The 24,861-nt window shown below is 48.1% G+C and overlaps 1 protein-coding gene across 1 annotated transcript in view; it reads left to right on the top strand.

The window, feature by feature from the left end:
- The window catches only part of LOC306925192 (semaphorin-4A-like), a gene marked incomplete at its 3' end in the record, with an annotated part of 46,879 nt that overhangs the window by 15,948 nt on the left and 6,070 nt on the right, over nt 1-24,861 (top strand). Inside the window, exons 5-11 of the mRNA XM_079503884.1 lie at nt 2,014-2,107; nt 5,104-5,226; nt 8,704-8,831; nt 18,828-19,009; nt 19,125-19,263; nt 19,580-19,769; nt 22,716-22,846. Of these exons, the coding sequence (XP_079360010.1) occupies nt 2,014-2,107; nt 5,104-5,226; nt 8,704-8,831; nt 18,828-19,009; nt 19,125-19,263; nt 19,580-19,769; nt 22,716-22,846 (987 nt within the window). The remainder of the gene's footprint in view (nt 1-2,013; nt 2,108-5,103; nt 5,227-8,703; nt 8,832-18,827; nt 19,010-19,124; nt 19,264-19,579; nt 19,770-22,715; nt 22,847-24,861) is intronic.

Genomic DNA, 24,861 nt, shown 5'->3' on the forward strand with positions numbered 1-24,861 from the left:
GACCCCAAGAATCGGAAACGAATCGAATCGTGGGACACCCAAAGATCCACAGCCCTATTAGGGGGTGTTGTAGATTGTCGAGTGTGTAAATCAAGCACTGACGGGAACCAAACAGAAGGGTGCTGCTGTCATGTGGAGAGACACACAGAATGGCTGGCAAACCCTCTGTTTTATAGAGCGTCGCAGTCCCGCCTCCTACCCTGGACCAGGAAATGAAACCCAATGCATTATTCTCATAGACATTTCTTAAAGTATTTATTTAAAGACGGTTACGCCGCGGACAAAGCCAACTCGAGTCGTGACAACTCATGACAACACAAACAATATTTTAGACCAAACAAATAATTAGAAAGAAGAAAAAAACGGCAGGTTACAACACTTTTTTTGTTGTTTTTCTTCTTTGTAATTATTTGTTTGGTCCAAAATATTGTTTGTGTTGTCATGAGTTGTCACGACTCGAGTTGGCTTTGTCCGCGGCGTAACCGTCTTTAAATAAATACTTTGAGAAATGTCTATGAGAATAATGCATTGGGTTTCATTTCCTGGTCCAGGGCAAGGACAGTCTAAGAAGGACGAGACGCGAAGACCGTACGGGCGACGCCATGTTGCTTTGGAAGGAAAGAAACATGCGCAGTTGAGACCAAGGAAGCTGAACGCGGAAGTGTTGGCTGCATATAGCCATAGAGTATATATATAATAGAGACTGAACTGGCGCGAAGCTCCGCCCCCCCAGCTATTCATGTCAGTGGAAGTTGCTCAGTGGCGTTTTGAAACACCCGGAAGACTGCCGGAAGTACCGTCTGAGAACGTCTACTTCCGCATTTGACCACCAAATTTTGGTGGTCAAATGCGGAAGTGCAACCGAGCGCTCAATGTTAAAGCCCAGCTGCACGGGGTTTCCCGGTCATGAATCCACGGGTCCGCCTGTAGTCCCTCCTCCTACCACTAGGGAGGAGAGCTTCAACGTTGGAAAGCCTGCCTGCCCCCTTGCATATAGCCCATTGCGCATGTTTCTTTCCTTCCAAAGCAACATGGCGTCGCCCGTACGGTCTTCGCGTCTCGTCCTTCTTAGACTGTCCTTGGTCCAGGGTAGGAGGCGGGACTGCGACGCTCTATAGGCTTCCAGGAGCTCTGCATGGCCAGGTGCTCCTAATGCAGCTAATGAGGGGCCTCAAGTGGGCCGACGCCCACGTGATCTGTGGGAGAAACACACACACACACACACACACACACACACACACACACACACACACACACACACAGACTGCATGGGCAGACTTTAGCGGACAGAAGAAGCTGTGTTTTACGTCACTTCCGAGTTTTTAGACAGCTGGTGGATGGAAAAGAAGCTCCACCCCCGCGGCTGACTGCCGCGACGGACAGATTCCATTCCATTCTGGATAAGATTGTGTCCCCATTCCATTCCATGCTGTACTGATGTTGGTACCATTAGGACTAGAGATAACAGGCCAAAACGTTGATTAAAATAACAATTATTCTATACATTCCCTAATTGTGTAGGCTCCTTGTAAATTAAGTAATGCAGATGTTAATTTAACTTTTGAGAGCGCAAAACATTACACTCTCAAGAGTTAAATATCTATAAATGTCCATTTGGTTACCATAACAACTCTCCATTTATATCAATTATTTTAAACCAGAATTGTAAGTAATCCAGCATCCTGGATCTTCCATAAAACCTTTGATTCTCTCAAAAAAAAGAAAAAGAAAATCACTAAACAAAGGGTATTACATGAAGTAGGCCTATAATATAATTTAATATTCAATAACAAAAATTCACATGCCTAAAATAATTGATATATTTTTGTAAATCTATATGGGAAAAATGAATGGCAGATTTTTCAGTGGAACCTGAAAACCACACCCACTGCCACGCCCTATTTGCAAAAGAAAAAAAGAAAGAAAAAAAAAGCAGATGTTGCAAAATGGGAAAGTTAACCAAACTTGGACAGAAACCTGTGTTATAATAAACCACTGTTTGTTTCCCTTCAGGATGCAGAGACTCTGTCGATGGTGAGAACGTCAACGCCGACAACCAAACGCTGTCCCTACAGCCCCTTCCAGAGGAACACAGCTATCACTATAAGTACGTAACGCTGTCCCTACAGCCCCTTCCAGAGGAACACAGCTATCACTATAAGTACGTAACGCTGTCCCTACAGCCCCTTCCAGAGGAACACAGCTATCACTATAAGTACGTAACGCTGTCCCTACAGCCCCTTCCAGAGGAACACAGCTATCACTATAAGTACGTAACGCTGTCCCTACAGCCCCTTCCAGAGGAACACAGCTATCACTATAAGTACGTAACGCTGTCCCTACAGCCCCTTCCAGAGGAACACAGCTATCACTATAAGTACGTAACGCTGTCCCTACAGCCCCTTCCAGAGGAACACAGCTATCACTATAAGTACGTAACGCTGTCCCTACAGCCCCTTCCAGAGGAACACAGCTATCACTATAAGTACGTAACGCTGTCCCTACAGCCCCTTCCAGAGGAACACAGCTATCACTATAAGTACGTAACGCTGTCCCTACAGCCCCTTCCAGAGGAACACAGCTATCACTATAAGTACGTAACGCTGTCCCTACAGCCCCTTCCAGAGGAACACAGCTATCACTATAAGTACGTAACGCTGTCCCTACAGCCCCTTCCAGAGGAACACAGCTATCACTATAAGTACGTAACGCTGTCCCTACAGCCCCTTCCAGAGGAACACAGCTATCACTATAAGTACGTAACGCTGTCCCTACAGCCCCTTCCAGAGGAACACAGCTATCACTATAAGTACGTAACGCTGTCCCTACAGCCCCTTCCAGAGGAACACAGCTATCACTATAAGTACGTAACGCTGTCCCTACAGCCCCTTCCAGAGGAACACAGCTATCACTATAAGTACGTAACGCTGTCTCTACAGCCCCTTCCAGAGGAACACAGCTATCACTATAAGTACGTAACGCTGTCCCTACAGCCCCTTCCAGAGGAACACAGCTATCACTATAAGTACGTAACGCTGTCCCTACAGCCCCTTCCAGAGGAACACAGCTATCACTATAAGTACGTAACGCTGTCCCTACAGCCCCTTCCAGAGGAACACAGCTATCACTATAAGTACGTAACGCTGTCCCTACAGCCCCTTCCAGAGGAACACAGCTATCACTATAAGTACGTAACGCTGTCCCTACAGCCCCTTCCAGAGGAACACAGCTATCACTATACGTACGTAACGCTGTCCCTACAGCCCCTTCCAGAGGAACACAGCTATCACTATAAGTACGTAACGCTGTCCCTACAGCCCCTTCCAGAGGAACACAGCTATCACTATAAGTACGTAACGCTGTCCCTACAGCCCCTTCCAGAGGAACACAGCTATCACTATACGTACGTAACGCTGTCCCTACAGCCCCTTCCAGAGGAACACAGCTATCACTATAAGTACGTAACGCTGTCCCTACAGCCCCTTCCAGAGGAACACAGCTATCACTATAAGTACGTAACGCTGTCCCTACAGCCCCTTCCAGAGGAACACAGCTATCACTATAAGTACGTAACGCTGTCCCTACAGCCCCTTCCAGAGGAACACAGCTATCACTATAAGTACGTAACGCTGTCCCTACAGCCCCTTCCAGAGGAACACAGCTATCACTATAAGTACGTAACGCTGTCCCTACAGCCCCTTCCAGAGGAACACAGCTATCACTATAAGTACGTAACGCTGTCCCTACAGCCCCTTCCAGAGGAACACAGCTATCACTATAAGTACGTAACGCTGTCCCTACAGCCCCTTCCAGAGGAACACAGCTATCACTATAAGTACGTAACGCTGTCCCTACAGCCCCTTCCAGAGGAACACAGCTATCACTATAAGTACGTAACGCTGTCCCTACAGCCCCTTCCAGAGGAACACAGCTATCACTATAAGTACGTAACGCTGTCCCTACAGCCCCTTCCAGAGGAACACAGCTATCACTATAAGTACGTAACGCTGTCCCTACAGCCCCTTCCAGAGGAACACAGCTATCACTATAAGTACGTAACGCTGTCCCTACAGCCCCTTCCAGAGGAACACAGCTATCACTATAAGTACGTAACGCTGTCCCTACAGCCCCTTCCAGAGGAACACAGCTATCACTATAAGTACGTAACGCTGTCCCTACAGCCCCTTCCAGAGGAACACAGCTATCACTATAAGTACGTAACGCTGTCCCTACAGCCCCTTCCAGAGGAACACAGCTATCACTATAAGTACATAAAAAACCCAAGAGTCCATCCATCCATCCATCTTCAACCGCTTATCCGTAGTCGGGTCGCAGGGGGCAACAGCTCCACCAGAGTGCTCCAGACTTCCCTCTCCAGAGCAACATTAGTGACTTCCTCCTGGGGGATTCCGAGACGTTCCAAGGCCAGTGAGTCGATGTATTTCCTCCAACTGCGCCTTGGTCTGCCCCGGGGTCTCCTCCCAGTGGGACGTGATCCTTGGTCTGCCCCGGGGTCTCCTCCCAGTGGGACGTGATCCTTGGTCTGCCCCGGGGTCTCCTCCCAGTGGGACGTGATCCTTGGTCTGCCCCGGGGTCTCCTCCCAGTGGGACGTGATCCTTGGTCTGCCCCGGGGTCTCCTCCCAGTGGGACGTGATCCTTGGTCTGCCCCGGGGTCTCCTCCCAGTGGGACCATAGGACACAAGAGTATATATATGTATTTTTGTTTCTTTCTTTCTTAAGCACATGGAAATAATGAATGAATATTGTAAAAACATAACATAGGATTATAATTTCCATTGACACATTATGCAATCCAAACGACACTAACCTTGGCCGGAGAAACACATTATGGAGATAGTATTTACCTGACATTATTGGGCATTCCTATTTTGGGGTATAGATTGGTAGATTTAAGATATCAATATTTCACCACTAACTGACTTCTTGAAAGAGTAAACTTTGCTTTGGTTGTGGTTACTCAACTTATATTCCCCACCTCTCATGAAGACGTGTGTTTCTCCTTGCGTGTGTATAGATGGCGAGCTGTTCTCCTATAACCATATACCTCTCATGACGACCTGTGTTTCTCCATGCGTGTATAGACGGCGAGCTGTTCTCCAGCACCACCACAGACTTCAAGGGCCATCGCCCGGCCATCGCTCGCCACTTCAGCCAAGATGGCCGCCCAGACGTCACCCAGGACACGTCCATTGTTCTTCTGAATGGTGCAGAAACCTCCCATATCTCCTAATCTCCATATTTCTACATTTCCTTTTGTTAATTAATTCCTCAAGTGTCGTGTCACACAAAAGCAGTTAAAACCCATTCTGGGCGGGAACCCCTTTTGGTGTTTTAAGCATTATGTTATACTTTAGCTATTGAAAAATCGTGAAAATGCGGCACAAATCTTTGAATATATATTCTTTCAGAGGACTTTTTTTTAAATTCAGTCAGGCCTAAATGGGTTAAGAATTCCTGATCAAAAAAAGAAACAGTTTTGGACATTGAAGGTTTGTGCATGACAGCAACGATGGTCATACAACAACAACAACAACAGCGGTAGTTGTTGTGGTTGTGAAGGCACCGGTCTGCACAACCACATGCATCCCTATAGCTAACGCCAGGGCTCCACCGGACGCGTTGCGTCTCCGTCGCGTCGCGTCAAAAAACGCACCGGTTCAATTTTAATGCACGCGTCGCGTCTCCGTCAACGCGGGCTGTGTAGCCACCCTTCATTGATTAAAAAGGGAACATTCCCTGACGGTGACGGAGACGCGACGCTGACGCGCCCGGTGGAGCCCGGCCGTTACGGCCGGGCTCCACCGGGCGCGTCAGCGACGTGACGCGACGGACGCGACGGAGACGCAACGCGTCCGGTGGAGCCCTGCCGTTAGGATCACGTTGTCACACAGACAACGACAGGGATGAATTCATCGCACGTGCATTTATTGTAGCTTCCGTTGTGTATCTGTTGGTGCCTTTCAGAAATGTATTGTTATGATTATTGCTTTGGTAATTATGAGACACAAATGTGCAGATATGAGGCTCTTTCAGACATTGGTCAACCTCTCAGTACACCAAAACAGGACATACATGCCGGATATGGACATGTTGCTTAACTTTGACACAGTATGCCTGTTGCCCAGAGAAAATAAGGAAAGAAAAGCGCTGCCTAGAGCACTTTTTTCTGTTACAAAATAAAGATGCAAAAATCAGTCCCCTCCCCCCACCCCCCACCCCCCACCCACCTAAGCCTTTTCTGTTAAAAAAATAAAGATGCAAAAGTCAGTCCCCTCCCCCCACCCCCCACCCCCCACCCACCTAAGCCTTTTCTGTTAAAAAAATAAAGATGCAAAAGTCAGTCTCCACCCCCCACCCCCCACCCACCTAAGCCTTTTCTGTTAAAAAAATAAAGATGCAAAAGTCAGTCCCCTCCCCCCACCCCCACCCACCTAAGCCTTTTCTGTTAAAAAAATAAAGGTGCAAAAGTCAGTCCCCTCCCCCCACCCACCTAAGCCCACCCACCTAAGCCTTTTCTGTTAAAAAAATAAAGGTGCAAAAGTCAGTCCCCTCCCCCCACCCACCCCCCACCAGCCCCCACCCACCTAAGCCTTTTCTGTTAAAAAAATAAAGGTGCAAAAGTCAGTCCCCTCCCCCCACCCACCAGCCCCCACCCACCTAAGCCCCCCCGCCCCCACACACACTCGCTTTAGAGAAAGAAGAAGTGCTATTAAGGCTGAACAAAGTAGCCCACGTCATTCTGTATGTAATTATCAAAAACAGTGTAACTATATCAACTTTTGTTTGACGTTGTTTGTTTTATTTTTTTGGGGCAGGGGGGTGGGGAGTTTTCCTTTATTTTGATAGCGCTATAGTGTCGAGAAAGACTGGAACGTTATGTAAGGGATAATATCTGCCTATAGGTGGTCAGATCATTCACAGACAGGGGGTTTAACCACCGATGCAAAGCTTCCTGCAGCACTGTCGGTGCTGCAGGAAGTGAGTTGATAGAATACATTTTCGGGTACTGCTTCGTCTATTTCTCGCTTAGGCCTATAATGTTTTCAAAAACATTTTTGAGGGCAATGTTTAGCTGTAAATGACATTGTGTTTACATGGCTGTCATGTAGGGAAACAGCAGTAAATCAAGCGGGGCGCAGCAGGTGCTCCGAGGGTTGGATTAGGCAGCGGCCCTAGGTCCTAGCGGTCCGAGGGTTGGATTAGGCAGCGGTCCTAGGTCCTAGCGGTCCGAGGGTTGGATTAGGCAGCGGTCCGTTATAGAGCGGAGCGGTCATTATCCCAGAAATAACAGTACGGCTGAATTCAGCGATTGACCAATCAGAATCAAGCATTCAACCAAGCCATGTTAACATACTCCTACTACGGATTAGGTTGAGTATTCATTCAAACAAGGTTTGCAGCATTGAGTAAAATGACACGCACAGCCTGGACGGAGGTAGTCGTTTCCTCATGCTGGTTAATAAAGATGCATATTGAGTCACACTGTAACATAAACCACTTCCTCGTTCAAGTTTCATCTTTTTGTCTTGCGTCAGAATCAAGAAGCGTGACCTATGCTCCTATACTCTTCTCTAAGGCTATACTTCCTTTTTACAATTTACAATGTAGGCATTTATCAGCCACTCTTAATCCAGAGCGATTTACATTAAGCCTTTTTGACCTGGGAACGATTCTACAAATGTCTTCTAAATCATGACAGTTTTCTGAAAAACCCATGTTTCTATGTCAGTGGTGCTCAACCTTTTTCATGTCAAGGACCCCCAAGAATTATCTGTATTTTGCCGCCGACCCCCATCTGAAAATATGTTGTTCCAGGGAGGGACCCCCCAAGAAGCAAAGATTTGAGTTAAAAACTTTCGCTCTGAAAGAATATATATTGAAAGATTCGTGCCACATTTTCACGGTTTTTCAAAAATAGCAGACCTACAAGCTCGTAGCGCGGTACTCGGTGGCACGCTATGAGCTTGTAGATCTGCTATTTTTCTTTTATACATTTTTATCCCTCGATTTTGTAACCCATTTTGTAGCCCAATTATCTAATGTGATCCTGGGCTCTCTACACACCCTCCGCCAACCTAGTCCCCATATATGGGGGACATGGGGAGAGCAACGGACTTGAACTCATGCTTCCTTCCTGCCTGAGTGTCCAAGTTGCTCCTTTACACCTGACAGGGGGAGTTTCCCTGGTTGGACGTAGCGCGTGGAAGGAACACGTTATTCCGACCAGTTCCTTTCCCCTCCATCAGGCTCCCCGGCTGGCCAGGGGGAGGCAGTTTGTTTAGAGACCAGGATTACTGCATGTTTTTGTGAGGGTACCTACCCTAGGGGACACGGGGAGAACATGCAAACTCCACACAGAAAGGCCCTTTCGCCAACCCCGCCTCGGGTATGGGCACTGATGACGCGGAGGAGGAAACACACCGCCAGCACCCACAGCGCCCCGAGCGGGAATCGAACCCAGGACCTTCTAGCTGTGAGACGACAGCACTACCCACTGTGCCACCGTGCCCCTTGAGATCTGCTATTTTTCAATAGCTAAATTATAACATAATGTTTAAAACACCAAAAGGGGTTCCCGCCCAAAATGGGATAAGCAAGAACAAAAAGCAGGGCAATACATCACATACATAAAAAGTAGTTATTCCATAGTTTTGGTTTCATCATCATTTCCTGTGTTTCAGAACCAACGTTTGTGAGCTCGTGGTTCGATCCCGCCGAGGGGAAAGTCCTCTTCTTCTTCAACGAGGTGGCCAAGGAGCACAGCTTCGTGGAGGAGCTCACCATGCCCCGTGTGGCGCAAGTCTGTAAGGTACAGCACACTGTACACCATGCCCCGTGTGGCGCAAGTCTGCAAGGTACGGCACACTGTACACCATGCCCCGTGTGGCACAAGTCTGCAAGGTACAGCACACTGTACACCATGCCCCGTGTGGCACAAGTCTGCAAGGTACAGCACACTGTACACCATGCCCCGTGTGGCGCAAGTCTGCAAGGTACAGCACACTGTACACCATGCCCCGTGTGGCGCAAGTCTGCAAGGTACAGCACACTGTACACCATGCCCCGTGTGGCGCAAGTCTGCAAGGTACAGCACACTGTACACCATGCCCTGTGTGGCGCAAGTCTGCAAGGTATACTGCACACTGTACACCATGCCCCGTGTGGCGCAAGTCTGCAAGGTACTGAACACTGTACACCATGCCCCGTGTGGCGCAAGTCTGCAAGGTATACTGCACACTGTACAAGATCGCCACAGTGTTTTATTAGGCCTCACTCACACCTACAGTAAGACACTTGTGTCCATGTGTGTTCTGTGTGTCATGGCCTTACTCATCTAGCCTGATAGATCTTGTTTCCCGGGGGGCGGGTTCAAACATTTTCTCTTTGACGCAATTGGTCAGCGCTACTGTCAGTCAAAGGTCTCAAGCATTGAACGTCACTGTACCAAAGCCCGCCCATATTGCATACCGTGTCCCGATTGGCCACACCAGTTCTCTGGTGTAGGAAATGGGCGTACAGTTGAGCCTCTCCAGACCGTAATCCGCCGGCAGGCAATTCTTTTTTTGCCAGCGGCTGATTCGGTCTGGCTTATTAGCCAGGCTATTACTCATCGACCAGAGCTACATCCCTACCTGCTTTCTCTGCACCATTTAAGGCCGTTTCCAAATGTTAAAATGTAAAAGACCAGCAATATTATTATGAAGAAAACAAGATGTTAAGACCGCTAAAACAAATAAAAGTTTACCTTCAGAAAAAGCGTTGTTTATATGGCTTCTGAATGTAGGTCTTTTAACATGTAATGTCTATGGAGTGACGTCACTAGGTCTGGAAAGGGGGCGGGGAATGGCTGTGAGACAGGCCTATTGGTCATTTTTGGTTCTTAGTGCATGAGCCAATGAGCTCCAACATTGGAATATTAGAATTATGAATTGAGTGGGCAAAACTATACCTATATTAGATTGTTATCACCATGAAACTTCCCCAATTGAGTACTTACACGAAGACAATGATTTATTGCATTACAAATTTTACATTTTTAAAGGTATTATGTAGAAAGATATGCAAAATAATCAAACATATGAAAAAAAGCTACTACTGTGGAAGGGTTAGGCTATCATGTATTAATTTACTTGTATTGATCCGGTCTAGTTCCATTGGGAACCAACCGGTGGAAAGGGGGTCAAATGGAACCGAATGTGGTTCAATTTGCACACTGTCAGAGTTATGGGGGGGCCCTTGGAAATACTACACTGTCAGAGTTATGGAGGCCCTTGGAAATACTACACACTGTCAGAGTTATGGGGGGGCCCTTGGAAATACTACACACTGTCAGAGTTATGGGGGGGCCCTTGGAAATACTACACACTGTCAGAGTTATGGGGGGGCCCTTGGAAATACTACACACTGTCAGAGTTATGGGGGGGCCCTTGGAAATACTACACACTGTCAGAGTTATGGGGGGGCCCTTGGAAATACTACACTGTCAGAGTTATGGGGGGGCCCTTGGAAATACTACACACTGTCAGAGTTATGGGGGGGCCCTTGGAAATACTACACACTGTCAGAGTTATGGGGGGGCCCTTGGAAATACTACACTGTCAGAGTTATGGGGGCCCTTGGAAATACTACACTGTCAGAGTTATGGAGGCCCTTGGAAATACTACACACTGTCAGAGTTATGGAGGGGCCCTTGGAAATACTACACTGTCAGAGTTATGGAGGGGCCCTTGGAAATACTACACTGTCAGAGTTATGGGGGCCCTTGGAAATACTACACTGTCAGAGTTATGGAGGCCCTTGGAAATACTACACACTGTCAGAGTTATGGGGGGGCCCTTGGAAATACTACACTGTCAGAGTTATGGGGGGGCCCTTGGAAATACTACACTGTCAGAGTTATGGGGGGGCCCTTGGAAATACTACACACTGTCAGAGTTATGGAGGGGCCCTTGGAAATACTACACTGTCAGAGTTATGGGGGCCCTTGGAAATACTACACTGTCAGAGTTATGGGGGGGCCCTTGGAAATACTGCACACTGTCAGAGTTATGGGGGGGCCCTTGGAAATACTGCACACTGTCAGAGTTATGGGGGGGCCCTTGGAAATACTGCACTGTCAGAGTTATGGGGGGGCCCTTGGAAATACTACACTGTCAGAGTTATGGGGGCCCTTGGAAATACTACACTGTCAGAGTTATGGGGGGGCCCTTGGAAATACTGCACACTGTCAGAGTTATGGGGGGGCCCTTGGAAATACTGCACACTGTCAGAGTTATGGGGGGGCCCTTGGAAATACTGCACACTGTCAGAGTTATGGGGGGGCCCTTGGAAATACTGCACTGTCAGAGTTATGGGGGGGCCCTTGGAAATACTACACTGTCAGAGTTATGGGGGGGCCCTTGGAAATACTACACTGTCAGAGTTATGGGGGGGCCCTTGGAAATACTACACTGTCAGAGTTATGGGGGGGCCCTTGGAAATACTACACTGTCAGAGTTATGGGGGGGCCCTTGGAAATACTACACTGTCAGAGTTATGGGGGGGCCCTTGGAAATACTACACTGTCAGAGTTATGGGGGGGCCCTTGGAAATACTACACTGTCAGAGTTATGGGGGGGCCCTTGGAAATACTACACTGTCAGAGTTATGGAGGCCCTTGGAAATACTACACGGTCAGAGTTATGGGGGCCCTTGGAAATACTACACTGTCAGAGTTATGGGGGGCCCTTGGAAATACTACACACTGTCAGAGTTATGGGGGGGCCCTTGGAAATACTACACACTGTCAGAGTTATGGGGGGGCCCTTGGAAATACTGCACACTGTCAGAGTTATGGGAGCCCTTGGAAATACTACACACTGTCAGAGTTATGGGGGGGCCCTTGGAAATACTACACTGTCAGAGTTATGGGGGGGCCCTTGGAAATACTACACACTGTCAGAGTTATGGGGGCCCTTGGAAATACTACACACTGTCAGAGTTATGGGGGGGCCCTTGGAAATACTACACTGTCAGAGTTATGGGGGGGCCCTTGGAAATACTACACTGTCAGAGTTATGGGGGGGCCCTTGGAAATACTGCACACTGTCAGAGTTATGGGGGGGGCCTTGGAAATACTACACACTGTCAGAGTTATGGGGGCCCTTGGAAATACTACACTGTCAGAGTTATGGGGGCCCTTGGAAATACTACACACTGTCAGAGTTATGGGGGCCCTTGGAAATACTACACACTGTCAGAGTTATGGGGGCCCTTGGAAATACTACACACTGTCAGAGTTATGGGGGGCCCTTGGAAATACTACACTGTCAGAGTTATGGGGGGCCCTTGGAAATACTACACACTGTCAGAGTTATGGGGGGGCCCTTGGAAATACTACACACTGTCAGAGTTATGGGGGGCCCTTGGAAATACTACACTGTCAGAGTTATGGGGGCCCTTGGAAATACTACACTGTCAGAGTTATGGGGGGGCCCTTGGAAATACTGCACACTGTCAGAGTTATGGGGGGGCCCTTGGAAATACTGCACACTGTCAGAGTTATGGGGGGGCCCTTGGAAATACTGCACACTGTCAGAGTTATGGGGGGGCCCTTGGAAATACTGCACTGTCAGAGTTATGGGGGGGCCCTTGGAAATACTACACTGTCAGAGTTATGGGGGCCCTTGGAAATACTGCACACTGTCAGAGTTATGGGGGGGCCCTTGGAAATACTACACTGTCAGAGTTATGGGGGGGCCCTTGGAAATACTACACTGTCAGAGTTATGGGGGGGCCCTTGGAAATACTACACTGTCAGAGTTATGGGGGGGCCCTTGGAAATACTACACTGTCAGAGTTATGGGGGGGCCCTTGGAAATACTACACTGTCAGAGTTATGGGGGGGGCCTTGGAAATACTACACTGTCAGAGTTATGGGGGGGCCCTTGGAAATACTACACTGTCAGAGTTATGGGGGGGCCCTTGGAAATACTACACTGTCAGAGTTATGGAGGCCCTTGGAAATACTACACGGTCAGAGTTATGGGGGCCCTTGGAAATACTACACTGTCAGAGTTATGGGGGGCCCTTGGAAATACTACACACTGTCAGAGTTATGGGGGGGCCCTTGGAAATACTACACACTGTCAGAGTTATGGGGGGGCCCTTGGAAATACTGCACACTGTCAGAGTTATGGGAGCCCTTGGAAATACTACACACTGTCAGAGTTATGGGGGGGCCCTTGGAAATACTACACTGTCAGAGTTATGGGGGGGCCCTTGGAAATACTACACACTGTCAGAGTTATGGGGGCCCTTGGAAATACTACACACTGTCAGAGTTATGGGGGGGCCCTTGGAAATACTACACTGTCAGAGTTATGGGGGGGCCCTTGGAAATACTACACTGTCAGAGTTATGGGGGGGCCCTTGGAAATACTGCACACTGTCAGAGTTATGGGGGGGCCCTTGGAAATACTACACACTGTCAGAGTTATGGGGGCCCTTGGAAATACTACACTGTCAGAGTTATGGGGGCCCTTGGAAATACTACACACTGTCAGAGTTATGGGGGCCCTTGGAAATACTACACACTGTCAGAGTTATGGGGGCCCTTGGAAATACTACACACTGTCAGAGTTATGGGGGCCCTTGGAAATACTACACACTGTCAGAGTTATGGGGGCCCTTGGAAATACTACACACTGTCAGAGTTATGGGGGCCCTTGGAAATACTACACACTGTCAGAGTTATGGGGGGGCCCTTGGAAATACTACACACTGTCAGAGTTATGGGGGGCCCTTGGAAATACTACACTGTCAGAGTTATGGGGGGCCCTTGGAAATACTACACACTGTCAGAGTTATGGGGGGGCCCTTGGAAATACTACACACTGTCAGAGTTATGGGGGGGCCCTTGGAAATACTACACTGTCAGAGTTATGGGGGCCCTTGGAAATACTACACACTGTCAGAGTTATGGGGGGCCCTTGGAAATACTACACTGTCAGAGTTATGGGGGCCCTTGGAAATACTACACACTGTCAGAGTTATGGGGGGCCCTTGGAAATACTACACTGTCAGAGTTATGGGGGGCCCTTGGAAATACTACACTGTCAGAGTTATGGGGGCCCTTGGAAATACTACACACTGTCAGAGTTATGGGGGGCCCTTGGAAATACTACACACTGTCAGAGTTATGGGGGCCCTTGGAAATACTACACTGTCAGAGTTATGGGGGCCCTTGGAAATACTACACTGTCAGAGTTATGGGGGCCCTTGGAAATACTGCACACTGTCAGAGTTATGGGGGCCCTTGGAAATACTACACACTGTCAGAGTTATGGGGGCCCTTGGAAATACTACACTGTCAGAGTTATGGGGGCCCTTGGAAATACTGCACACTGTCAGAGTTATGGGGGCCCTTGGAAATACTACACACTGTCAGAGTTATGGGGGCCCTTGGAAATACTACACTGTCAGAGTTATGGGGGCCCTTGGAAATACTGCACACTGTCAGAGTTAAGGGGGGCCCTTGGAAATACTACACTGTCAGAGTTATGGGGGCCCTTGGAAATACTGCACACTGTCAGAGTTATGGGGGCCCTTGGAAATACTACACTGTCAGAGTTATGGGGGGCCCTTGGAAATACTACACTGTCAGAGTTATGGGGGCCCTTGGAAATACTGCACACTGTCAGAGTTATGGGGGCCCTTGGAAATACTACACTGTCAGAGTTATGGGGGGCCCTTGGAAATACTACACTGTCAGAGTTATGGGGGGCCCTTGGAAATACTACACTGTCAGAGTTATGGGGGCCCTTGGAAATACTGCACACTGTCAGAGTTATGGGGGCCCTTGGAAATACTGCACACTGTCAGAGTTATGGGGGCCCTTGGAAATACTACACACTGTCAGAGTTATGGGGGCCCTTGGAAATACTACACTGTCAGAGTTATGGAGGCCCTTGGAAATACTACACACTGTCAGAGTTATGGGGGCCCTTGGAAATACTGCACACTGTCAGAGTTATGGGGGCCCTTGGAAATACTGCACACTGTCAGAGTTATGGGGGCCCTTGGAAATACTACACACTGTCAGAGTTATGGGGGCCCTTGGAAATACTACACTGTCAGAGTTATGGGGGCCCTTGGAAATACTACACTGTCAGAGTTATGGAGGCCCTTGGAAATACTACACACTGTCAGAGTTATGGGGAGCCCTTGGAAATACTACACTGTCAGAGTTATGGGGGCCCTTGGAAATACTGCACACTGTCAGAGTTATGGGGGCCCTTGGAAATACTACACTGTCAGAGTTATGGGGGGCCCTTGGAAATACTACACTGTCAGAGTTATGGGGGCCCTTGGAAATACTGCACACTGTCAGAGTTATGGGGGCCCTTGGAAATACTACACTGTCAGAGTTATGGGGGGCCCTTGGAAATACTACACTGTCAGAGTTATGGGGGGCCCTTGGAAATACTACACTGTCAGAGTTATGGGGGCCCTTGGAAATACTGCACACTGTCAGAGTTATGGGGGCCCTTGGAAATACTGCACACTGTCAGAGTTATGGGGGCCCTTGGAAATACTACACACTGTCAGAGTTATGGGGGCCCTTGGAAATACTACACTGTCAGAGTTATGGAGGCCCTTGGAAATACTACACACTGTCAGAGTTATGGAGGCCCTTGGAAATACTACACTGTCAGAGTTATGGAGGCCCTTGGAAATACTACACACTGTCAGAGTTATGGAGGCCCTTGGAAATACTACACTGTCAGAGTTATGGGGGCCCTTGGAAATACTACACACTGTCAGAGTTGTGGGGGCCCTTGGAAATACTACACTGTCAGAGTTATGGGGGCCCTTGGAAATACTGCACACTGTCAGAGTTATGGGGGCCCTTGGAAATACTACACACTGTCAGAGTTATGGGGGCCCTTGGAAATACTACACTGTCAGAGTTATGGAGGCCCTTGGAAATACTACACACTGTCAGAGTTATGGAGGCCCTTGGAAATACTACACTGTCAGAGTTATGGAGGCCCTTGGAAATACTACACACTGTCAGAGTTATGGAGGCCCTTGGAAATACTACACTGTCAGAGTTATGGGGGCCCTTGGAAATACTACACACTGTCAGAGTTATGGGGGCCCTTGGAAATACTACACACTGTCAGAGTTATGGGGGCCCTTGGAAATACTACACACTGTCAGAGTTATGGAGGCCCTTGGAAATACTACACACTGTCAGAGTTATGGGGGCCCTTGGAAATACTACACACTGTCAGAGTTATGGGGGCCCTTGGAAATACTACACACTGTCAGAGTTATGGAGGCCCTTGGAAATACTACACACTGTCAGAGTTATGGAGGCCCTTGGAAATACTACACACTGTCAGAGTTATGGAGGCCCTTGGAAATACTACACTGTCAGAGTTATGGGGGCCCTTGGAAATACTACACTGTCAGAGTTATGGGGGCCCTTGGAAATACTACACACTGTCAGAGTTATGGGGGCCCTTGGAAATACTACACACTGTCAGAGTTATGGGGGGGCCCTTGGAAATACTACACTGTCAGAGTTATGGGGGGGCCCTTGGAAATACTACACACTGTCAGAGTTATGGGGGGGCCCTTGGAAATACTACACTGTCAGAGTTATGGGGGCCCATGGAAATACTACACACTGTCAGAGTTATGGGGGCCCTTGGAAATACTACACACTGTCAGAGTTATGGAGGCCCTTGGAAATACTACACACTGTCAGAGTTATGGGGGCCCATGGAAATACTACACACTGTCAGAGTTATGGGGGCCCTTGGAAATACTACACACTGTCAGAGTTATGGGGGCCCTTGGAAATACTACACACTGTCAGAGTTATGGGGGCCCTTGGAAATACTACACACTGTCAGAGTTATGGGGGCCCTTGGAAATACTACACACTGTCAGAGTTATGGGGGCCCTTGGAAATACTACACACTGCCAGAGTTAAGGGGGCCCTTGGAAATACTACATAAGTTTTAAAACAACTGCAATAGACACTCTGTCTCCTCCTGTGTGTGTTGGTCATTGTGATACCAGCCTCGCTGCAAACCACATTTCCCCTGTGAGTCAAATGAAGAGGACGTACAGGGTGGCTTCCTGTTAAAGACGTACAGAAAGCTCATTGAGTCATAAGGTGACTGACGAAACTGTCACAACCCGGCCTGTGGTGCCATGACACATGGAGGAGGACGCAGGCAGTGTAAAACCTTTAACAATCATTTATTAACAAACATGTGTTGTCTCCCTTACTGTTGTCTCAGTAAGGGAATTGTAGTCCAGGAAGTACAGTGTCAGAGTGTCCATGCCATCAGAGACACTGGGCTCACTGCTGAAATCATCAAACATATTACACACATAAAGACCCCCAGGAAAGTGTTCTAAATCTTCTAAATGTCATTAACATTTTATGTATTTATTTTTTGCCAAACAGAGTGATCAAGTGTCCCTTTAAGCTTACATGTATGTGTACAGTAAGTCAGTGATATCAGTATAGTGTCATGTATGTGTACAGTAAGTAAGTGATATCAGTATAGTGTCATGTATGTGTACAGTAAGTCAGTGATATCAGTATAGTGTCATGTATGTGTACAGTAAGTCAGTGATATCAGTATAGTGTCAGTGTGGATGTGTACAGTATGTGTACAGTATGTGTACAGTAAGTCAGTGATATCAGTATAGTGTCAGTATGGATGTGTACAGTATGTGTACAGTATGTGTACAGTAAGTCAGTGATATCAGTATAGTGTCATGTATGTGTACAGTAAGTCAGTGATATCAGTATAGTGTCATGTATGTGTACAGTAAGTCAGTGATATCAGTATAGTGTCAGTGTGGATGTGTGATCAGTGCAGTGTGATCACTTGTTGTACAGTGTGTAGATTCAAGTCATAACTGGGAAAGCAACGGAAGGGTGCTGTCATCATAGGCCAGTCAATCTAAGCTAAAAAGAGAGAGAGAGAGAGAGAGAGTTGTCTGCTAATTCCCCCACACAGTAATGCTGTCATTTCTCAACCGTTTCGGCACCCTGGGCACATTCCTGTGGGTCTGGAAGTTCCGGCGACCCCACGGGGACCCCCACACGGAGTTGCACCACGCAGTTCACACGGGTGTGATTTTCATGATCCTTAGGGTCATCCAAATAACATTTGTGAAAGCTACAGTATATGGCCGTCTTTAGGCCAAGGACTGTTTGTCGTGCAAAACTAATGTTTACAATTGATTCAGAATCATGAATAACCCTATACTATGAACAGTTTGACATGTTTCACAACCCCTAGTTTGTCACATGCTAATTGGGAAGCTTGGGATCCTCACATTGGCCGACGCCTACATAGATCTGTGGGGAAACACATGACAGGGGAGTACCAGTAGGGGGCGGCGGTGGCTCAGGGGTAGAGCGGCTGGATGGATGGCAACCGCAAGGCCAGCCAGCCAGCCAGCCAGCCAGCCAGTCAGTCAGCCAGCCAGTCAGCCAGCCAGCCAGTCAGCCAGTCAGTCAGTCAGTCAGCCAGCCAGTCAGTCAGCCAGCCAGTCAGCCAGCCAGCCAGTCAGTCAGTCAGCCAGTCAGCCAGTCAGTCAGCCAGTCAGTCAGTCAGTCAATATTTCTGCATTGGGGCAAAGGCTGCTGTGTGGTGAGTGTTGTGTGTGTGTGTGTGTGTGTGTGTGCGTGCGTGCGTGTGTGTAGGGGTGTGTGAAGGGGTGCGTACGTGCATGCGTGTGGACGGACGGACGGTCGGACGGATAATGTTCCACTCATGTGTGTCCTCAGAGTGACGTTGGGGGGGAGATGACTCTGGTCAGACGGTGGACGTCCTTCGCCAAGGCTCCTCTGCTCTGCCAAACGGCCAACGAGCTGCCCTTCAACGTGCTCCAGGACATGACCACCCTCCACCCAGCAGGGGGCGACGGCACCGCAGACACCCTGTTCTATGGAGTCTTCACCTCCCAGTGGTAAATCATGAAATAATGTGCAGTGGCAAACCTTAGAGTAGCCATATCTATATATCTATATATCTAGTAGGTCCATCGGTCCTGGCTCTAAAGTGCTGTTCCATCTGTCCTGTAGGTCCATCGGCCCTGGCTCTTCTGCGGTGTGTGTCTTTAAGATGAGGGACATCAGGGCTGCGTTCGATGGCAGCTACAAGAAAGAAGACATGCGTACGCGCCAATGGAATCCTGCGGGCAGAAAACATGACCTGGGAAAGGTTGGAAATGTCCTCAAATAGTGTGATAACTTGTGACTTTTTAAAGGCTAATGTATTCTCACCATGGACTTGTAATTAACCCCAGTTCAACAAGATAGCCTATAAGTTAAATGATGCCTAATATTTGTGACTTCTGACTTGACTTGTCAATGTTATTTGGTCCAATATGTGTGGTAGAGAATGTTAATACAATATATATACAATTGGGGTGGTTTTGCGGTGGTTACCAAAAACACAATTAAATCTTGAATCGTGTAATTATTTCGCTTCGTGATCGTCCCTGTCTGTCTGTTGCTGTCTTGTTGTTGTTGTTCAGTGCGGACTGGGGAACGCCAGCGGCGAGGTTCTGGAAGAGGTGAAGAAGACCTTTCTGACCAGTGCCAGCGTGAAGCAGGCCCAGGACGGCCCGCTGCTGGTGTCCACCAGGGGGAGGTACAGCCGTCTGGTGGCTGAGAGGACCCGCGCTGCCAACGGCAAGATGTACACCATGCTGTTCCTGCTCACCGGTACGTCATCACATACACCATGCTGTTCCTGCTCACCGGTACGTCAACACATACACCATGCTGTTCCTGCTCACCGGTACGTCATCACATACACCATGCTGTTCCTGCTCACCACTACGTCAACACATACACCATGCTGTTCCTGCTCACCGGTACGTCATCACATACACCATGCTGTTCCTGCTCACCACTACGTCAACACATACACCATGCTGTTCCTGCTCACCACTACGTCAACACATACACCATGCTGTTCCTGCTCACCGGTACGTCAACACATACACCATGCTGTTCCTGCTCACCGGTACGTCATCACATACACCACGCTGTTCCTGCTCACCGGTACGTCATCACATACACCATGCTGTTCCTGCTCACCGGTACGTCATCACATACACCATGCTGTTCCTGCTCACCGGTACGTCATCACATACACCATGCTGTTCCTGCTCACCGGTACGTCATCACATACACCATGCTGTTCCTGCTCACCGGTACGTCATCACATACACCATGCTGTTCCTGCTCACCGGTACGTCAACACATACACCACGCTGTTCCTGCTCACCACTACGTCAACACATACACCATGCTGTTCCTGCTCACCACTACGTCAACACATACACCACGCTGTTCCTGCTCACCACTACGTCAACACATACACCATGCTGTTCCTGCTCACCACTACGTCAACACATACACCATGCTGTTCCTGCTCACTGGTACGTCATCACATACACCATGCTGTTCCTGCTCACCGGTACGTCATCACATACACCATGCTGTTCCTGCTCACCACTACGTCAACACATACACCATGCTGTTCCTGCTCACCACTACGTCAACACATACACCATGCTGTTCCTGCTCACCACTACGTCAACACATACACCATGCTGTTCCTGCTCACCACTACGTCAACACATACACCATGCTGTTCCTGCTCACCACTACGTCAACACATACACCATGCTGTTCCTGCTCACCACTACGTCAACACATACACCATGCTGTTCCTGCTCACCGGTACGTCATCACATACACCATGCTGTTCCTGCTCACCACTACGTCATCACATACACCATGCTGTTCCTGCTCACCGGTACGTCATCACATACACCATGCTGTTCCTGCTCACCGGTACGTCATCACATACACCATGCTGTTCCTGCTCACCGGTACGTCATCACATACACCATGCTGTTCCTGCTCACCGGTACATCATCACATACACCATGCTGTTCCTGCTCACCGGTACGTCAACACATACACCATGCTGTTCCTGCTCACCGGTACGTCATCACATACACCATGCTGTTCCTGCTCACCGGTACATCATCACATACACCATGCTGTTCCTGCTCACCGGTACGTCATCACATACACCATGCTGTTCCTGCTCACCGGTACGTCAACACATACACCATGCTGTTCCTGCTCACCGGTACGTCATCACATACACCATGCTGTTCCTGCTCACCGGTACGTCATCACATACACCATGCTGTTCCTGCTCACCACTACGTCATCACATACACCATGCTGTTCCTGCTCACCACTACGTCATCACATACACCATGCTGTTCCTGCTCACCACTACGTCATCACATACACCATGCTGTTCCTGCTCACCACTACGTCAACACATACACCATGCTGTTCCTGCTCACCGGTACGTCATCACATACACCATGCTGTTCCTGCTCACCGGTACGTCATCACATACACCATGCTGTTCCTGCTCACCGGTACGTCATCACATACACCATGCTGTTCCTGCTCACCACTACGTCAACACATACACCATGCTGTTCCTGCTCACCACTACGTCATCACATACACCATGCTGTTCCTGCTCACCGGTACGTCAACACATACACCATGCTGTTCCTGCTCACCACTACGTCATCACATACACCATGCTGTTCCTGCTCACCACTACGTCATCACATACACCATGCTGTTCCTGCTCACCGGTACGTCAACACATACACCATGCTGTTCCTGCTCACCGGTACGTCATCACATACACCATGCTGTTCCTGCTCACCGGTACGTCATCACATACACCATGCTGTTCCTGCTCACCACTACGTCATCACATACACCATGCTGTTCCTGCTCACCGGTACGTCAACACATACACCATGCTGTTCCTGCTCACCACTACACCATCACATACACCATGCTGTTCCTGCTCACCGGTACGTCATCACATACACCACGCTGTTCCTGCTCACCGGTACGTCATCACATACAGTCATACACCATGCTGTTCCTGCTCACCGGTACGTCATCACATACAGTCATACACCATGATGTACCTGCTCACCGGTACGCTGGTGTCGTTTCCATAATGTTATTGCGACCGTAGGTTGCTAATTCTGTTCGAACCCCATGGGCTCCCCCAGAGTTAGTGTCGAAGTGTCCTTTAATTGTCCTTGAAGTGTGCTTGAGCAAGATAGACAAGCTGAAGTCTGAACCCCTAATTGCTCCTGATGTGCTGATTGCATGGTGCATGGTTTCCACTTCCATCGGTGTGTGAATGTGTGTGTGAATGGGTGAATGTAATGCACAATCTATGTAAAGCTGTGTGTGTGAATGGGTGAATGTAATGCACAATCTATGTAAAGCTGTGTGTGTGAATGGGTGAATGTAATGCTCTATCTATGTAAAGCTGTGTGTGTGAATGGGTGAATGTAATGTGTGTAGTGCCTTGGATAAAGTCGCTATATAAATGCAGCATTTACCATGTATGGTTGAGGAATTAACCTCAACTGTATGTGTGTGTGTGTGTGTGTGTGTGTGTGTGTGTGTGTGTGTGTGTGTGTGTGTGTGTGTGTGTGTGTGTGTGTGTGTGTGCGTGTGCGTGCATGCGTGCGTAGGTGTGCGTGCCGTGCGTGTGTCTCAGAAACCCAACCATCCACTTCACTCTTTGTCTTCCAGAGAAGGGTTTCCTCCACAAAGTGGTTCTGTCGGACCAGGGTCCCCGGGTCATCGAGGAGGTCCAGGTGTTCCTACATCCTCAGCTGTTGAAGCTGCATCCTCCGCTGAGCCTCATACTCTCTCCCTCCAAGGTAAAACAAATCATATGTGACCAGAATTGACTGAGAGCCTGCCATCGCGCAAACTCCAGCTTTTCACCAGAGGAGAAAGAATGTTTTTTTTTTTTTTAAATGAGTTAATAGCATAGGCAGACTCTACACATACTAGAGCATGTCGGAAATATGAAATAAATGCTTAAACATGTAGCTAGGTGTAATGTTAGAGTCCACAGAAGACATGTAAATATGAAATAAATGCTTAAACATGTAGCTAGGTGTAATGTTAGAGTCCACAGAAGACATGTAAATATGAAATAAATGCTTAAACATGTAGCTATAGGTGTAATCCACAGAAGTGAACCTTTCAAGCCTGTTTTCTCAACTCGCTGTTTCTCTGCAAGACATTACTCTATAAGCCTCCAAAACTGGTGGGTCAAACTGAACAACCAATATGTCAATTTGAAGCTATGATTCCTTGCTTTCATATGACATGACAAAACGAAAATTCAAAAAAATCCAATGGCAGTCCCTCAGTCACATTCCGACACATATGTCCAAGATAAAGATCTTTAGTGGATCATTCCCCATCAGGAATAAATAAGGCATATAGAATGTTACACAGAGCTAAGTTACTTAGTTACAGCGAGAGTGTGCTTCTTCCCCCCCCTGGGTTGGCTCCCATAGAGTCAATTTACTGGGTTGGCTCCCATAGAGTCAATTTACTGGGTTGGCTCCCATAGAGTCAATTTACTGGGTTGGCTCCCATAGAGTCAATTTACTGGGTTGGCTCCCATAGTCAATTTACTGGGTTGGCTCCCATAGAGTCAATTTACTGGGTTGGTTCACATAGAGTCAATTTACTGGGTTGGCTCCCATAGAGTCAATTTACTGGGCTGGCTCCCATAGAGTCAATTTACTGGGTTGGCTCCCATAGTCAATTTACTGGGTTGGCTCCCATAGAGTCAATTTACTGGGTTGGCTCCCATAGTCAATTTACTGGGTTGGCTCCCATAGAGTCAATTTACTGGGTTGGCTCCCATAGAGTCAATTTACTGGGTTGGCTCCCATAGAGTCAATTTACTGGGTTGGCTCCCATAGAGTCAATTTACTGGGTTGGCTCCCATAGAGTCAATTTACTGGGTTGGCTCCCATAGAGTCAATTTACTGGGTTGGCTCCCATAGAGTCAATTTACTGGGTTGGCTCCCATAGAGTCAATTTACTGGGTTGGCTCCCATAGAGTCAATTTACTGGGTTGGCTCCCATAGAGTCAATTTACTGGGTTGGCTCCCATAGAGTCAATTTACTGGGTTGGCTCCCATAGAGTCAATTTACTGGGTTGGCTCCCATAGAGTCAATTTACTGGGTTGGCTCCCATAGAGTCAATTTACTGGGTTGGCTCCCATAGAGTCAATTTACTGGGTTGGCTCCCATAGAGTCAATTTACTGGGTTGGCTCCCATAGAGTCAATTTACTGGGTTGGCTCCCATAGTCAATTTACTGGGTTGGCTCCCATAGTCAATTTACTGGGTTGGCTCCCATAGTCAATTTACTGGGTTGGCTCCCATAGAGTCAATTTACTGGGTTGGCTCCCATAGTCAATTTACTGGGTTGGCTCCCATAGAGTCAATTTACTGGGTTGGCTCCCATAGAGTCAATTTACTGGGTTGGCTCCCATAGAGTCAATTTACTGGGTTGGCTCCCATAGAGTCAATTTACTGGGTTGGCTCCCATAGAGTCAATTTACTGGGTTGGCTCCCATAGAGTCAATTTACTGGGTTGGCTCCCATAGAGTCAATTTACTGGGTTGGCTCCCATAGAGTCAATTTACTGGGTTGGCTCCCATAGAGTCAATTTACTGGGTTGGCTCCCATAGAGTCAATTTACTTGCCTCAAGTTCTGTGTGCCTGACAATGGACGCATAAAACTGCCAAAATTCAAATGAAATGGAAAATACAAAAAGTCAATCTAAATAAGATGAATGCTTTTTCATTTTCAGGTCATTAACGCATTTCTTGATTCAAAAATAAATCTAAAATGCAATAGAATT

This window comes from Electrona antarctica, assembly GCF_951216825.1.
Source record: "Electrona antarctica genome assembly, chromosome: 6".
Taxonomy (NCBI): Eukaryota; Metazoa; Chordata; class Actinopteri; order Myctophiformes; family Myctophidae; genus Electrona; species Electrona antarctica.